This window comes from Vipera berus (genome assembly GCF_964194415.1).
Source record: "Vipera berus genome assembly, chromosome: 3".
In the NCBI taxonomy this organism is placed as follows: Eukaryota; Metazoa; Chordata; class Lepidosauria; order Squamata; family Viperidae; genus Vipera; species Vipera berus.
Window position 1 is genome coordinate 49,463,358 of NC_138204.1, and position 16,920 is coordinate 49,480,277.

Here is a 16,920-nt window from a genome sequence, read left to right on the forward strand (position 1 = left end):
CTGACCAACTGAGTATTAGGATCCTGTCCACTCAGAGAAGCTGAGCTGTTAACACAGGTTGATCCTCTTTCTTCGTCACCCACTGAGCTTGCTCTAATGTTTCTATCATTAAGGATCTGGGGAAGTTGTCCTAACGTAAGAAGATCAAGGCAGGGCTCTGAAATAAAAAGAAATATAACATTTTAAATATTTTTTAGCACAGAAAAGATTACAAGAATTCTGAAAAAAAACTTCTGCAGTTCTTCAGTACTAATTCTACTATGAGTTATTTAGAATTCCAACTTCTTTTGCCCCCCCCCAAAGGAAAGTTTTAGAACTGAAATAAAGAATACTATATTATTATTATTATTACTGTTGCTGTTGTTTGCAGTCAGCCAGATGTTTAGACTGGATTTGGCATTTTTTTCTACTTAATCCTTCCCAACAGCTTTGAATGAACAAATATTGTTAAAGGTATCATTGCAAGATGTAAACTGCCTTTTAAAAAATGATTGATTTTGTTAATGCCGATGATGTTCAGGTGATGTTCCAGATGTTTTGGGAATTACCATAATTATTATTTCATCTCTCTCTCTCTCTCTCTCTCTCTCTCTCTCTCTCACACACACACACACACACACACACACATCACACAATCATAATTAACTGGTTTGCAAGCTTAAAGGAGGCTGAAGACTCAGTCTTCTGCTTTTTGGACCAGTATCTTAACAACTATATCAAACTGAGTCTTTAATTGTAAAAATAATTAAGAATTCTATATCTTTCCATAAAAATGAGTAACATTTAGACTTGAATGTAATAATAAAAAAGATGGATTCAATTCCAACACTACTTCTTGATAGAAGTTTCAAATGGTTCTTCTAATGTTGTCATAATCAAGACTTTTGAAGAACTTTATTTCCCTAAACATACTTGTGATTCATTGCCCTCTTTATTGCTCAGCCAACACTGGCAGTGCGTAGCCAATTTTCAGAAATTTAGAAAGCTAAGCAGGGCTTGCCCTTTAGTCTTTAAACAGAGAACAATTTGTGAAGTTTAGGATTATAGGTTAGACATCAACATTAAAGAGAAATATCCAGAAACAATATTGCTTTATAAATAGTTTTATTTGACTTAAAGAGAACAAAAAAAAAAGGTTCAGTAGAGAATATATGTAGCTTGGATTTAACTACTGAGTCCTTGGTGATCTCTGAGCTCAAGTTGTTTGTGTGCAAGACATTTCATTCCCCAACTAGTTAACATCAGCAATGGCATGATGTTATCTAGTTGGGGAATGAAATGTCTATAAGCAAATAACAAGGCTCAGAGGGCACCAAGTCTTAAATATAAACCCCATGTTTCTTCATCTCAATATTTGATTTTCGGTTTCGGTTACTTTGCTAAGGTTATCAACATCAATTACATGACCGTCAAAATCTATGACAAGAAAAAAAAATCTCACCATCAAAACACTCAACAAGTGCAAATTGTGTAAACAAATTTTTTTGCGATCAATTTTAGCTGCTCCTAATGGAATTCCAAATGCCCAGTTAAGACTCGAGACGGGAATGCGGTTAATCCAGGTCAGAGCCTGGAAGATGATGACAATATACTGGTTTAAAAATGTAATTCTTTCCAATTGGACTGACCCCCTTAATTTTTACCAGATAATTTGCATTCTCCCTGGAAACAGGCACTGGAGTATAAGTTGACTTCATAGGGGCCCTCTCTACCATTTTTAATATCAATAGGCTATGATCAAGCCAAACAATTATCAGAGAATAAATGATGTAGAGTTTCAGACTGAAGTCAACACTTATCCCAACATAATAGAATGTGAATAAATTAGGGTACATGGGAATCAATGTGTTATCTGCAAAACCTAATTTTCTCCAAGTTGAGAAAAGCATTTTTAAAGCCTAGATAAAATACTCTTCCGCCAGCAGTACTTCAAGACAGATATAATAAAATCCCTGTAGCAGAGTGGATTTGTCCATGTGGCGATAAGGAAATTGAAATCATCTCACATATATTATTACATTGCTAATTTCAGAGGGACACAAAGTCTATTTATATTTCACCCCATAGACAAATTCCCAGGGTTATTAGATAAATTTTATCTGAATCATCCTCTCCGGGATGATTCATCTACTATATAACCTATTGAATAGATAAATTTTGTGTTGCCACAATGGAAATAAGAAAAAGTGGTTAAAGAAGTAATTGGGTTAAGAAGTTCTCATTTTTATCCATAATATCACTTTTAGATATTTTTTCAAACAAAACCATTTAACAGACCAGACTATATAATTCCCAACATTACTACTGTCATACCACCTTGGAGCTGCTAAGAGTAACAGCTCGGCAACATGTAGCTCCCTGCCAATTCCTCACACTTGATAGGCATAGATCAATGCCCACTAGGCGCTCTGCTCCTGCTAGCCTTTTAAAAACATATTCTTTGAATTAAAAAATGAAATGGAAAGTTGGCATGTTGTAAGAGAAAGTATTAGCATATTTATTTACAGAAATATCTTTGGGCCCAATAGAGGCTCCATTGGAATGATATATACCAACCATTCTGGTAAATGATCATCTTGTGATGACCTGCCACAGCACTTGTTTTGTGAATATGCAATAGCCACTTTGTAAGCCATCCTCTAAAATACCAAACTTTTTTACTTTACAATTCCATTAAGTTCTATCTGATTAATCTGTAATAACAAGACCAAAATCAAGTATGCTCTTATTACCTGCATCCATAAGCATTACAAAGCCATCACTGCCATCACTATCTACTGACAGTCTATCTTCAAGACCACTGCCATCTAACGAATTGGTATCAAAGGAATGCTGTGAAGCAGTCTTCTTCATGGAGGAGAAACGGTTACTTTCACTATTACTTCCTACTTGAGTCACTGCTGCTTCTTCAGGTTTTGGTGAAAGATCTCTGCTGACAATCACAGATCAAAATTGGTTGGTATTAATGAACAATAGTTATCATGGGAGCCTACAGATGTGGCCATAAGTGTTGCTGTCCCTTCACTTTTTCTAGAGCGTCCCAATTTGTCATGAATTAAGTTTGACAGAAGTAAATAGCATCCACCATTCTTTATTCTATAGTGTTATAAAGACATTTTGTTTTTGGTTTAACATATTCTTGTAATAAAAAATTGCATAGACGTAATTATTGATAGCCCATAGAAGTTGAGAGACATTATTAAATTTTAGTAATCCCTCAAGCAGACTATTTGCTAAAATACATATTGATAAGCCATAGTTCTTCTGGGAGAAATATCCTTTGGCCAGATGAAAAAAAATTATTGCTTTTTGGCAAGTCACACCAGCTCTGTTCTGTTGTGTGTTCACAGAAAAAAAAATGGGAGAAGGACCCATCAAACATGAGATAACTGGGACAATTTTGCTCAAGTAGAATGAAACAAATTGCCAGTTGAGAAGTGTAAAAGTATTATTCAAGGTTCCAGAAAGAGTTTGACTGTAGTTATTGCCTCAAAAAGGTGTGATACAAAATATTAGTTTATGTGTACCAATAATTATGTCCATGCCCAGTCACACATCAAAAGCAAAGTATCTGCTCTATGGAACAATGAACAGTGGATGCCATTTACTTGTGTCAGTTTCAATTTATAGAATTGTTATTGCAGATAATCCTTGATTTACAACCACAATTGAGTCCAAAATTTCTGTTGCTAAGTGAGTCATTTGTTAAGTGAAGTTTGCCCCATTTTACAACCTTTCTTGCCACAGCTGTTAAGTGAATCACTTCAGTTCTTAAATTAGTAACACTGTTGTTAAGTGAATCTGGCTTGCCCATTGACTTTTGCATGTCAGAAGGTCACAAAGGTGATCACATGACACCGGCACACTGCAACCATCATAAATATGAACCAGTTGCCAAGCATCTGAATTTTGATCACATGGCCATGGGGATGCTGCGACGGTCGTAAGTGTGAAAAACTGTCACAAGTTGCTTTTTTTAGTGCTGTTATAACTTTGAACAATCACTAAATGAACTGTTTTAAGTAGAGGACTACCAATACTTGGATAAAAGTTGAGGCATTCCAATACCTTTGGTCATATCTGTATGTTACACATGCATTTTTTATTCTGCAAGAAAAAAAACACATTGCAGTTCCCTCCTTTCTACTTCTCTGAGAGGAATGGAAGATACATTTTGTCTCACTGGAATCATGTACCTATTTCCTATAAGCAGAATTTTACTACACACACCCATTCACAAGAAAAAATACAACGATGAATTAGAAGACAGCAATGAGCTGCTTCAGTGGCTTTGGTGCATGGGATGAAAGGGTCGGTTTGCCCTTTCAAACATTACATGACCAGCAATGATTACCTCTATTGGGTTGAAAAAGTTGCAAAAATATAAAGATCTCTAAATAGATTGTCTTAACTGGTACTTTCCATAATGTTATTTATAACTCTGAAAAAATAATAATGTAAAGTCAAAAAGAGGAAATAAGGCAATGATAAAATAACTGCAAGAAAAAAAGACCAGCTTAGTAAAATTGCTTGTAGAGTACCAAGAGATTTATCTAAAGATAATCTACAATGTACACAGCTTGTTTCTAAAATCCTAAAACTATGATTCATTAATAGCACAGCAGAGTAGTTCATCTTAAAACCAGCCTATGGAATAAGTGAAGGGGCAAGGCTCTCTTAATGACAAACCTTGGTGGAGCAGTGGGCTAATGCCTCCTTAAGTAACACCAGCTGCCTGCAATTATTGCAGGTTCGCATCCCACCAGGCTCAAGGTTGACTCAGCCTTCCATCCTTCCGAGGTAGGTAAAATGAGGACCCAGATTGTTGGGGGCAATTAATCTGACTTTGTAATAATGCCGCTTGGGGGTGTGTGTGAAAGCCCTAACAAGCAGGCATATACATAGAATGAAGGCTACTGCTAAGCTTGTAAGCCGCCCTGAGTCTTCGGAGAAGGGCGGGATATAAATGTAATAAAAAAACCTCATAGAAGTGTAATCAAAAGGAAGTAAAATTAAAGGTCTATTAAATATTTCAATAGCAGGGGAAAGATGAAGTAAAAGGAACTCTGGATTACACTTGCCCAAACACATAAAGGAAGACAGAACAGAAGATGGCAACAATCACTATTATCCTAATTGTAGTGTTAGTTTAAAGTATTACTCACTTGATTTGTGGGTAGAATAGCATTTTCTGCATAGTGGAAGCCATTTTTTCCTTGCTCAAGCTGAAAGCATCTTTTGTTATTGACATGGCTTCTTTAGTGAGGTCCATAGTAACATGCAAGGCTTCCTTGGTTGCATCTTTTGTTACATGCAATGCACTAGATAATTCCAACTCCATGTTTCTCAACGGAATCAACTCTTCTTGCCCATTAAGGGAGACATGTATGCCACCTAAAGGATCTACAATGGAAGCTGGTCTGGAAGGAAGAACTTCAGATGTCTTAGACAGGTTGACATGCTCATACCGTTTCTCTGCATCAAGGATTTCTTCAGCTTCACGTGCTTCTTCTATAGGGCTCCTCTGTCCAGTTATTTGACAATGAAATTCTTCTTCTTTCAAGGATCCGTCAGTTTGCGATGCAGTCATATTCCTATCTGTATTCTCAGTTCCAGTATCTTCTGACGTTTTTATGGGACTATTGTTTTCCTTCTCGGAGCTAACATCTGACTTCAGCATCGTGCTTTCAGAAATTAGTCTTTCCCTACTCTCTGAAAGCGAGAGTTCAGATTCAACTAGACTGGTAGTATCTGAATCTACAGATCTAGGTTCTAGTGAAGAACAAGGAACAGGATGCATTAGCAAAGCCATCTCAGTACTGTTGAACATGATTCCTATACAAGTGGTTATGGAATCTAAAGGTGACCCAGTTATTTCCTGGGTATCTAGGGTAAATTGCTCTTTAAAAGTCTGTAGCATTTCCCTCATCCTAAGCAGCATCAAATACTGATAGTGATTGAGTTGCACCTTCACATGTGCACTTGAATACAGAAGAACGTGGATATCAGCAGATATTTCCGTATCATGATCATTTTCTTCATCATTAACAGTACAACTTTCTTCCAAGACTTCCTTTGCCTCTGGGGTAAGGTAGATGCTTCTCAAATTCTGCTCAGTCTTTGATCTTTGGCAGAATTGCTCCTCACCGGAAAAGTCCTGGTTCGTGGTATGATTACTAAAAGTAGTGGAAGATTTAAGTTTAACTTTTGAGGTAGATGAAGCTTTCAACAATGCTGCCTGGGTTTGCTCCCATTTCTTTGGGAGGCAAGCCCACACAGAGAGTGGAAAAGGATAGATAAAGTTAAGGGCCTCTCCTTTGGAATTTTTGGTCCCTTCAAAATCCAAGGACACCTGGGTAAAATTAACAGACCAAAGATCTTCAAAAATGGAAGATTTGCCAGGAAAATGGCAGAAATCTATGTGTTGCTGGACACTGGTATCCACTTGGTATGCATGACGTAGAAATAGAGTATGCAAGAGACTAAAGTTGTCCTGAATTTTAGGAAATTTGGTATAGCTAGAATGGAAGAATTCAGAAGCAGCAAATCTGCGAAACAGGTTCTGCAAGGCTAAACAGCTGCAATGAGGTGCATGCCTTGTATTAGTAGCTGTCACTTCTGATGTGGAAATGGAGAGACCCTGGGGACGGTCCTGGTGATCAATTACCTTTTTGTCCACTGGGATGTTTACCTGTATGAGGTACAGAAGGAATATTAAAAATGATCTATATAGCTGTAAAAATACAAATGAAACTAACATGATTTAAGTGTATTTAAAAAATGCTTATAGCGTACCACTAACATATTATCTTGATAACCAGTTATTTACATTAGCAGTAGGGAACTGAAGCTGGCAAACTGTGATAAGACCACATAACTCTGTTATCGTTGAGTAAGGAAAAATGAAACTTTCCAAGTTTAACATGTGATCTCACAAGACATTTGTTGTCTACATTACAGAAATATACTCTGTTTAAACAGTTTTACCATAATTAGGAGACCTGACTATTCTTTTTTATTATTCAAAGACTTGTACTACAAGCACTAATTCAAGGAGAATTTTACTTAATAGAGCCGTAGGAGAAGAGTCATCTTAGCCTATGGTGTTGTGACTCAGGGCCAGCCTGTGGGTCCGACAGCCGGCTCCGATGTATCGGAGGACTCAGATGTGGGGGAGGAGGGAAACGAACCGGCTGATGATGATGATTTGGAGGCTTTGCAGAGCCCTCAGCCGGGGACCTCTTCTCAGCTGTGTGAGCCCGATAGTGCGGAGGATGATGACCCACAGCTGGCCCTGTTCAAGGACGCCCGACGCAGGAGGCAGACGAGCAGGGACAAACAAAGAAAGACTATGGGACTCCTCGGGAGGAGGCACAGGGAGACCACGCCCTGAGCTCTCTATAAAAGAAGTGTTTGGGGAGGGGCTGGTTGCTGAAAGCAACTTTTTCCGCTTGAGAAGACAAGCTCTTGTGTTTTTGTTAACTGCGTAATTAAATCTTGGCAGAAGCCTTTTAGCCTTGGACGCTTTCCAGACTCTTCTTTTGATTAGGGGTGCGAGAAGAGGGCTGGTTCAGAACATATGGTAGCAAAATTTCACAAAGAGTCTGGTAACACCTTTTTCAACTAACCACGTTTTACGTGAACTGCTGAGCAAAGAGTTTGTTCCACTGAAAGAAATTCTCCCTCGTTCATCCTCCTAACCTCAAGAGTTTTTTGTCTGCCTGATTTAGGATACAGTAGAACCAAAAGCAAATAAACAAACCTTTAACATAAAGCCATCCAATCTAATATCAATGTGTTCCTCTCTTTTCCCAGAGCTCTCCAGCTTGTATATAGCTTTAAACTGTTGTAGACTGCGATAGAGATCAAGGCAGAATAAATTCAACCAAAGCATGCTCCGTGTGTCCAAAGTGAAAACCAAACCATTCATCTGCAAGTACAAGTTTGGACATGGGACTGGTGAAAAGAAAAAAAAATACAGGTTAGTGTTCCACTGATGTCTTGTTTCCAACAGCAATCAATCTTGAAATCAATTTTGAAATGCTTTAGATCAACCATTGACCGTGCTAGCTGGGGATGACAGGGGATTGCAGTCAACACATATGGAGACTGCCTTAAATGGGTCTAGAGCACAGGTGCCAAACTCGCCGTGTCACGTGACGTGTTGCAACGTATTGCGACATTGTTTGCATTGTCAGAGCTGGTGTGGGCGTGGCTTCCATATGACACCCCTGGTCTAGAGGGATGCCTCATGCCTCCCACAGGCCTTCTTTGGGAAAAATTTCCAAATCCCCCAGGGAGACAAGAGCATACACCTCCTAAACGGTAAGAAAGAAGCAAAAAGAATAGGATGCTTCCAGGTAAAGAGCTCCGATAAAAGGGCTGTGCAACTGCTATTCTATCTTTACAGGATTCTTGCATGAAGAAAAACATGACTAAAATGAAAGGGAAAAGAGTTAAACTGAAGGAAACAGTAATGTTGACACCTTTATCAAGTTTTGTAAAAGACTAGAGGAATGTGATTCCTGAGATGGTCACCTGGAAAAGTAGTGTGGTCTGGAAAATAGTACTCCGTGAATACTAGATGGATTGCTGACGTATGTTCAGGAAGATTCAATAATTTCCTCCTGCATGAAAGTAATGTTGAAGGTTTCTTACTCTGCTGTCCAGCTGTAGAAACCTGGAAAGCAACAGAAACATAGTGTAAATAGTTATATACGTATGAATTATGACTGTGATACTATTTGGTGTTTTATGCTTAAGTATATGTAATATGTAATCTAGGACTAGAAAATTTTAGAAGAAGAAAAACACCAGAAATTGAAATGTTGGAAGTGCTATTTTGTTGTACTGTTCAAATAGTATGATTTTGTGTTATAAGTAATCCATTTGTTTTCTTGGGAAAATGAACAGAATATGAGACAGCAGTTTGAACTGATTCTTATTCCCTCTCTTTTTCCTTTCTTGAGTTTTGCTCTAGTGCAATTCTTTTTTTAATTAATCATCTTAAAAAAGAATACAAACCATAAAAGACAGGAGCTATATCAAAATAAAATATTAAAATATAATTAGCTAAATGCAAGTATAGATAGTCCTCATTTAGTGACTGTTTTGTTTAACAACCATTTGCAATTATGACAGTAATAAAAAGTAACTTTACAACCAGTCCTCACATTTACAACCATTATAGATCTACAAAATAAAAGAAAGTGAGTCAGTTCACTTTGCTTAGCAACCAAGTTGCCATTCCCAACTGTGGTAGTTAAAAAAAGGACTGCCTGTATGTAAACAAGGGATCTAAAGTGTCATGGATATAACAGTTTTTCAATATAACCTTAGTCATTTACAGAGTTATAAAATATGGCATATTATTTCTTAAAAGAAAAGCAAAATTGCTATTAAGCTTTAAACTCAGAGCATCTGGTTAATGCACTATAAATCACTGACTAGAATTACAGACTGTTACGAATTAGATCAATATTACAAATCTAATTTCTTATAAAGTTGAAACACAGGCTCCACTGTAAATGCAAAAAATCATAAAAAAATGTGATGATACCAGTTAAAAATCAAACTTGAAAAAATTAAACAGGCATACGTTTTCAGTTACCTGTTCTTTAAATATCGGAAAAAAATAAGCAGATATTTATTGTTTGGCTCTGAAGGAAAGAAAATTAAGAAACCAACTTCAGGTTTTACAAATCTTATTGAATGAAATTATATTTATAAAAGATGGCAGTGGTCCTTTGTGCTGGTCTAGCCCATCATGTCCCACCAATGACGCTTGGGTGGAATCACCGAGATAAATAATCATCTATTCTTACATATGATTCTTAAGTGCATATCAGGTAAAACAGTCAAACTAAAAGTTCCCTGAAGGGGAAGAAGACAGATAACAAAACCAGGTTATTATCTTTTCCTTAGTGTGGAGAGAAGCCCAGTGACCAGTATTAGTTTTGCATGCCAATAAAAAGATGCTTTGTTGCATTTATCTCAAAATGCCTTGATTCCTTATTTAAGTGGCATTTCCCCCAATCAATAGCAACAAGCCACAGATGAGGCAACATATCTGTGTGATGCTCACTTTTCCAAATTTTAGAACTTTACCTGATGAATATCCAGATCGTCAACTCGAACAACCAGGCAACTGGATCGGAGTCTATTCCAGGCAGGTCGTTGGAGTCCTAGCAGGGTATGAGGGGGAGTGCTAGCTGGATGTAACCCCTTCTCCGTAGAGCTTTTTGGAGAACTTGGAACAGCATCTTAAAGCAAAAATATCATAATCATCAGAACAAATTCTTCCTTTTAGTCCAGAGGTCCCCAACCTTTTGGGCACCAGGTACCAGTTCCGTAGAGAAAGGTTTTTCTGTGGACCAGAGAGTGTGTGGTTTTGTGTGCTGCCTGCATCCCATGGATGGGGCTTTTCTTGTTTGTGCGGACTGGTTGCCGGCATGCTGCGACCCGGTACCGGTCCACAGACCCAGGGTGGGGGGCCCCTGTTTTAGTCATTAAAATAAATCCTTAAACTTGATAGTATTGTGCTCTCCCTTTCTCACCTTCGGTTCTATATTGGCATGAAAAGTGACAAACCAACAACACTGCACACAACATACATATAGAACTTTATGTGATTGAAAATTCTACTTTAGAAAACAATCACTAGCAGAGACTCAGAAGTTACAGCTTGCCTTATTTGTAAGTTATTTTCATAGCTACCTCTTTAGTAATGTCCTTTCCTTGACAATACTTAACAGAAGAAGGCAGAAACTGCTTTTTGAACAAGGATATTTTAAAATACCTTAAGATGCAGAGGTTATCTTTGGACTCACCCACGATTATAGACAGCAAAACTTCAAAACTTCCCTCCCACCTTTAATACATACAGAAGACAGTGGTACATGTGCTCTTGTTGTGAAACGATTTCAAATGGAAAGCACATATTTATATAAAAATATACACATCTGATGTAGATTCCAGGGTTTAGCTTTCATAAGTTCTTAAAAGTACTACCGGTAGAACTAGCATCACTTGCAGTTTGAAACACCAGGAAGTCTACTTTTCTCAGACATTAGTTTTTAGTACAGTTACACAGAACCCAAATGTGAATGTATTATTTCTTGACACACAGTATCGTAAGTTGTACCCCATCCCTATTCCTAAGTTTTACTTTTTAATGAGACGCATAAATAGCACAATGCAATGTGGAGCATAAATAGCACAATGCAATGTGGATGCTTCAACAGTAGTTTATTTGTATGGTAAAAGTTGCCTTGTCTTCACTATTCAGAAGTATTTGGAAGTTAAATGAGGTTTTGGCCGAGCAAAATAATCAAAAGAGGTACCGTATTTTCCGGCGTATAAGACGACCCGGCGTATAAAACGACCCCCTACTTTTAAGACGTTTTTCAAGGTTTTGTCTTATACGCCGGAAAATACTTACATGCCCTGCCCGTCGCAGAGGAGGCGAAGGCCCGACTGGCCCTGCCGGCCCTCCCGCTGCTCCCGCGCTTCTGCCGGCCCCCGAGGCGCAGCGTTTCCCGGGCGGCAGGCAGCGCCGGAGGGCAGCCGCCACCCCGCCACGGTCGCCGCCCCTCCTGCTTCCCCCCCCAGGCCTTGAACTTCTCCCATTGGGCACAGGGCGGGGCAGCTCCGCCCGCAGCCTCTTTTTTAGAACTCGTGCGCTTCCCTCTCACTGTCGGCCGAGGCGCGCTCGGCCCGGGCTCCCGGTCCCTCTTCCTGGCCGGCTTCCCACCCTGCCCCTCATGGAGCTGGCCTGGGCGTGCAGCCTCTCGGTGTGGCTGCTTTTCCTGGGCACCTTCTCCTCCCCCCGCGCTCTGCTCCTTCCCAGCTCACTTGCTGCCGGAAAGCATGCTGCTTGGCAGCGGCCTGCAGGAACCCTACAGAGGGCGCGCGCAGGCGCAGAGCGAGGCCCCGCCCTCCCCAGGGACTTGTAGTGCAGCAACCAGATTGACTTCTGATCAGCACTTCTTCGGGGCACACATGGCCGGGAAAGTGCGTCAGAGTCCCAGGTACCTGTAAGGCGATCAGCCTGCTTCTCCCCCATTGCCCTGCATGAGTGCCTCGCTGGCCGCCGAACCCTGCCTTTTGAGCAGGAGCGGCCTTGCCCTGCTTGCCCTTGGCCGCCTCCGCGGGTACCACTCTGGCGCAGAGCAGGCGAGGCCAGTCCCCGTTTGGCCCGCCAGCTCTGGGAGAGCTCCGCACGAACGCCTCGCCGGCTGCTGAACCCTGCCTTTTGAGCAGGAGCGGCTGTCAAGCCCCGGGCTCGACAATCAACCGAAGTGGGGGGGGGAATCCGTGCAGCAACCCGGCTACCTGGCCTGCCAGCCGCTCGTTCCTCCGCTGATCAGCTGGGAGGCTGAGACTCCGGATTTGAGCCACCGACAGAGCACAGCACAGGGAAGACGTGCCAAAGCTCATCCCAGAGCCTCCCGCTGCTGGAAGCCTGCTTGCAAAAAGCAGGGCGGGCAGTAGCAGCTGCTCACGGCGCCTCCTTCCCCCCTCCCGCCCTCTTGCCTCACGAAACGGCCTCTTAGTCCGGCGCGCAGCTCCGATCCCGGCCACCAGGCTGGCTCGTCTCCGACAGCACCGCCCAGCGGAAGCACATCCCCGCAGGGGGGAGAGCGGTGCTGGTGACAGGTGAGTCCGGCGGGTGCGAGGCCCTCCCCTCGGGCCAAGAGCCAACAGGCAGCGCCGCCTTCGCGTGGGGAGAGCCGCCCGACGCTCCCGCCCAGCCGTGTCCCGGAGCCGCGCCGGAGTTTTTTTTCCGGCGTATAAGACGACCCGGCGTATAAGACGACCCCCCAACTTTTGAGGTGATTTTCAGGGGCTCAAAAGTCGTCTTATACGCCGGAAAATACGGTACTTTGATAAATATAGGAGCACATATGAAGAATTTTTGAACGGTTAACAAAGACATGCTGTTGCCAAACCTGGCATGTTTACTCTGAAAGCTGCTCCCAGCTACCTTGATAAGGAATCTTGAGTTACCTGGTCTTTTTTTGATGGGAGATTCCTTCTCTGCAGTTTTAAAGAAGGCAGAACTTATTTCTTCACTACATTTTCCCATCTTGTTTTGGAATTCATTCACTAGTTTTTTTGCCCAATGTTCCCAGGTCTCCATGGCATCGCAATATCGCACCCAATGTCTGCAGCTATCTCCTGGGGGAAAAAAAATAGGGAGTTTAAATTGACAAAATGATAATACTTCAGCCATACAGCTCATTTCATTCTTGAAGAAACTCACTTCTAATTTGGACCATATCTCTCTCTGATCAACCAAGTTAAAAGGTTTTATTGTTGTTAATTGCACAGTTAATTTTCCTATTGAACATTTATCAAGAGATAATTGTCCATTTTCCATTGCTGGTTAACAAATTTTGCCATTTGATTCCAAACCAAATTCTTAAAACTATTCCTATATCTAATGGAATTTGTACACAGTAAATGTATATTTGTTACTCATAGTTATGCTCAGTAATGTTGACTTCCCTTGATGTCTTCTTTATTAAAGGAAATCTTATATGTCCACCTTTAATGATACTATTTTTTTTAAAAAAATAGTATAAATGACATAATTCCCTATTTTTCCTCCGATCACAATTATATGATTGTATTTAAATTTAAGTGTCATTGATAGCTGGGCATTCTATTGCTTCTTCTTCAGGAATGGGCTATACGTTCAGCTCTTCAGAAGACCTCCATTGCAGCCAGTTCAGAGAAAAGCTAACAGTATCCCTGCATTCTTCCTCCTGCCACACTCATTTCACTTGCTGGTAATAGAATATTGGATCTTATGGAAAATCTCACTAATTTTGCAACATACCTGCCCAGTGGAAAGGATAATAGTCAAAGCCCATCCTCCTAAAAGTTAATTGCATTGCACCTCCCATTATACCATGGTTGGAAGCACCTGTGGTAAAATGGAATAAAATTAGACAAATCTTGCTTGTGTATGCCTAGTTTACACAAATAGAATATGAATTGGTATTCCAAAATGCAACACTCTGAAAAATATGCATTGTTTTAATAAAAATGAATTAGGTCTCACCTTTTGGAACATTTTTTTTAAAAATGATGTCAAATATAAAAATCCCTCAACATCTATTTTTATTGAGATTTTTGTTTTAAAATATTTTCATTAGATTCTCCAAAATGTCTCCATATTGTCATATAGCATGATTCTATTATCAAACTTTATAATTTGAAAATTAGATCAGGGCAGATATAAGTAGATAACTAAGCTGAAGATAACCCATAAGCATCAAGATATTTATAGCGACCTTCCTTGATGCTTGCATGTCTTCCTATCTACATTAGTCTTTTTAAAAACATTCTTTTAACAAATACGAAGCTATTGTGTTAAAAAGCATTGGCCTTTAACATTACTTTTATTTCCAATATAGGCCATAGCAATTTAGACTCCATTAGAAAAATGGGGAATGTGGCTGCTGCCTAGTATTTTTAGGAAGAAACATCTGTACCCCAAAAATAAAGATAAAAGGGAAGAAGACATTCTATGAGAGAGGGGACAGGAAGACATGGTGGGGAGCCATTTCTCTAGTTAACAACTTTATTTGTGAAATTGTATCCTTATTGTAACTGTAACTGTAGCTATACCTAACATTCCATGTGTGTCCATGAGCTCAAAATAGAGTTCTTGCTACTGAAATGATTTTATAAAAAAGCTGGAAGAAAGAGGAACCAAGCTGAAACACCTGCTTACAATTTCTGCACATATCACTAGGGGAAAAAAGATCCTCACCAATCATACTGCTCTCCCAATTTCAACCCACGTAAAGCTACCTGTTTCTCGAGTGTGGCTATCATCACAGATGTGAAGGTCCAGACGGGAAATAAGAAGGTGATAGGAAGACTCTTTCATATCATACAACTCAAAATACTGGCTGATTGCTTTATGGGTGCTGCCGAATGACTGGGGCCAAGTCTGTTGGGTACTGGGAATAGGAGGTGTGGTCTGTAATGAAGGAAAAAGAAGTTCTAATTACCTACAAAGAACCCAAGAGGAACAATGGAAATGATATAGTATCAAGAGACCTCAAATCATCCTATGGAAACAGAAAAAAAGGCTTTGAAATGCATTAATTTAAGGCAATACTTCATATTCAAATCCCTGAATGAATATTAGTAAACAAAAAGCCAGACAGGAAAATAGGGATCTTGAGATAATTGCTAAAGACTGTTGCTATTGCTGTTATTTTTGCAGGGGCAATACGGGAAAAGGGGAAGGGAGGACATTACACCTGTTTCTTAAATTACGATATAGAAAATATAGTGAATGGGATTAACCCACATTGGAAAATAAGCATTTCTTTATTTGTTTGTTTGTTTATTTATAATTTATTGTCTGCCATCTTACCACAGGGTAACAATCATTGAGATCATGACTGAAGCCAAGGAAATATGAATGAAAGAATCGCTGTCCCTCACCTCGTCAATCACCCAGCCTCAAAGGCCAAGACTTTAGAATTTGTAGCCCTCCAGATGCAGCTTGATCTTGAATTATCTGCTAGTAGGCATCTACTCCCCCCTTCCTCTTTCTAGTCATTAGTAAAAATGTTGAGGAATACAGTATGCAGGAATATATACTTGCATCTCGCTTGACCCTGCCCTAGATGAGGAACCATTAATGAGCACTGTATTCTTGAGTATGGTTCTCCAATCAGGTGTGAAACCTAACACCTAATACTGTTCGCCCACATTTGCTTGTAGATAGCTACCCGAGAAGATAACAAAAGGCAATCACACGACCAAGGGAGGCTGCAACTGCCACAAATGTGAACCAGTTGCCAAGTGCCTGAATCTCAATCATGTCACCTTGGGGCACTACGACAGCAGGAACTGCAAGGACCTTGTAAGTATCACTCATTCACTGCCATTGAAACTTTAATGGTGACTGAACAAGTGGTCTTTAACCAAGAACCGCCTGTTCAGTTTACTATGTAGTCTTGTGAGAAGCAACATGGTAAACCATTGGAGGAAGAGAAAACAATATTACTGTTTGTTCCCCTCTTGCTAATAAGTTTTTTTTAAAAAAAATCTTAGTATGCCCCATGTTCACATAATATCCAATTTGGATCCAATCCTAAACATGTATGGAACAGCACGTGCTTCTGCTATTTTGGCAAATTAAAACTTTGTGAGTTATAAAGTTCTTTGTGGTTTGGCACCTGCAAATGTGATGATTTGCTTACTCCAATCATCGGAGGAGAAGCTATTTTTAGCTTCCCACTTTTGGGAAGTAAAAGGAGTCAAGGTCAGGTCTTGCTGCCTTTTAGTAGCAGCACCAGCTCTCTGGAATGGCCATGACACATTCAGGAAGTTGCTGAAGACCAAGCTGTTCTGAGAAGGATTCTAGTTAAGACTCAGTCATCTTTATATTTCTTACTGATTAACTGGATGGGAAGAGTAGCTGTTTGTTTTAAAGATTTGTTTAACTTTTAAAATATAAGATTAATTTTGCCTATACTGTATTGTGTAAACTATCAGGAGTTAACTCTTCTTATAGTGAGGGAGGGGGAGGGAGGGAGGGGGAGGGAGGGAGGGGGAGAGAGAGCATATCTTAAAAACTACATGTGTTAAACATGCTTACTTGGACAGGTTCAGGAGCGAAACTTTTTCTCTGCTGAGCTGATTTCTCCATGGCTTCACTCAAGGACTCTGCATATTTCATCATTGCCTTAAGCTGGGAGTCAGTTAGCACCCACAACAAGTCATCAAGAAGGAACATGAGCTTAGATGCCACCACATTGCAATCCTTTGTCTGGCTCATAAACAGAAAAAGATCAGCACGCTGTCTGAAAAGATTTTTATTTATTCCCAAGAATAAGCAGCTTCAGTGGATGGCATTTTTAAATTATTTTTCCATGTTAGCAAATGGAC

The 16,920-nt window shown here is 40.0% G+C and overlaps 1 protein-coding gene and 1 long non-coding RNA gene across 5 annotated transcripts in view; one reads left to right on the forward strand and one right to left on the reverse strand.

Annotated features, from left to right (window-relative positions):
* Nucleotides 1–16,920, reverse strand: part of BLTP3A (bridge-like lipid transfer protein family member 3A) — a 58,647-nt gene that overhangs the window by 14,163 nt on the left and 27,564 nt on the right. The window contains exons 7-16 of one of the 3 annotated variants that reach the window (XR_014026015.1): nucleotides 16,631–16,801; nucleotides 14,824–14,995; nucleotides 13,844–13,930; nucleotides 13,009–13,179; nucleotides 10,108–10,262; nucleotides 8,539–8,680; nucleotides 7,763–7,956; nucleotides 5,166–6,691; nucleotides 2,733–2,932; nucleotides 10–157 (exon numbers count right to left, since the gene is read on the reverse strand). Coding sequence is in view for 2 of the 3 variants with exons in the window: in XM_081324509.1 (XP_081180635.1) it covers nucleotides 6–157; nucleotides 2,733–2,932; nucleotides 5,166–6,691; nucleotides 7,763–7,956; nucleotides 8,539–8,680; nucleotides 10,108–10,262; nucleotides 13,009–13,179; nucleotides 13,844–13,930; nucleotides 14,824–14,995; nucleotides 16,631–16,801 (2,970 nt within the window). In the remaining variant the exon portion in view is untranslated. Of the gene's footprint in view, nucleotides 1–5; nucleotides 158–2,732; nucleotides 2,933–5,165; nucleotides 6,692–7,762; nucleotides 7,957–8,538; nucleotides 8,681–10,107; nucleotides 10,263–13,008; nucleotides 13,180–13,843; nucleotides 13,931–14,823; nucleotides 14,996–16,630; nucleotides 16,802–16,920 lie in introns of all 3 variants that reach the window. The other 2 variants (XM_081324510.1, XM_081324509.1) reach the window with 2 other exon arrangements.
* Nucleotides 7,818–16,774, forward strand: LOC308666049. 2 transcript variants are annotated; one of them, XR_014026017.1, is made up of 7 exons: nucleotides 7,818–7,981; nucleotides 8,411–8,597; nucleotides 10,100–10,339; nucleotides 13,685–13,793; nucleotides 15,403–15,550; nucleotides 15,751–15,892; nucleotides 16,639–16,774. It is a non-coding gene; the product is annotated as an uncharacterized lncRNA (long non-coding RNA). The 2 variants fall into 2 exon arrangements; XR_014026018.1 differs by lacking the exon at nucleotides 8,411–8,597.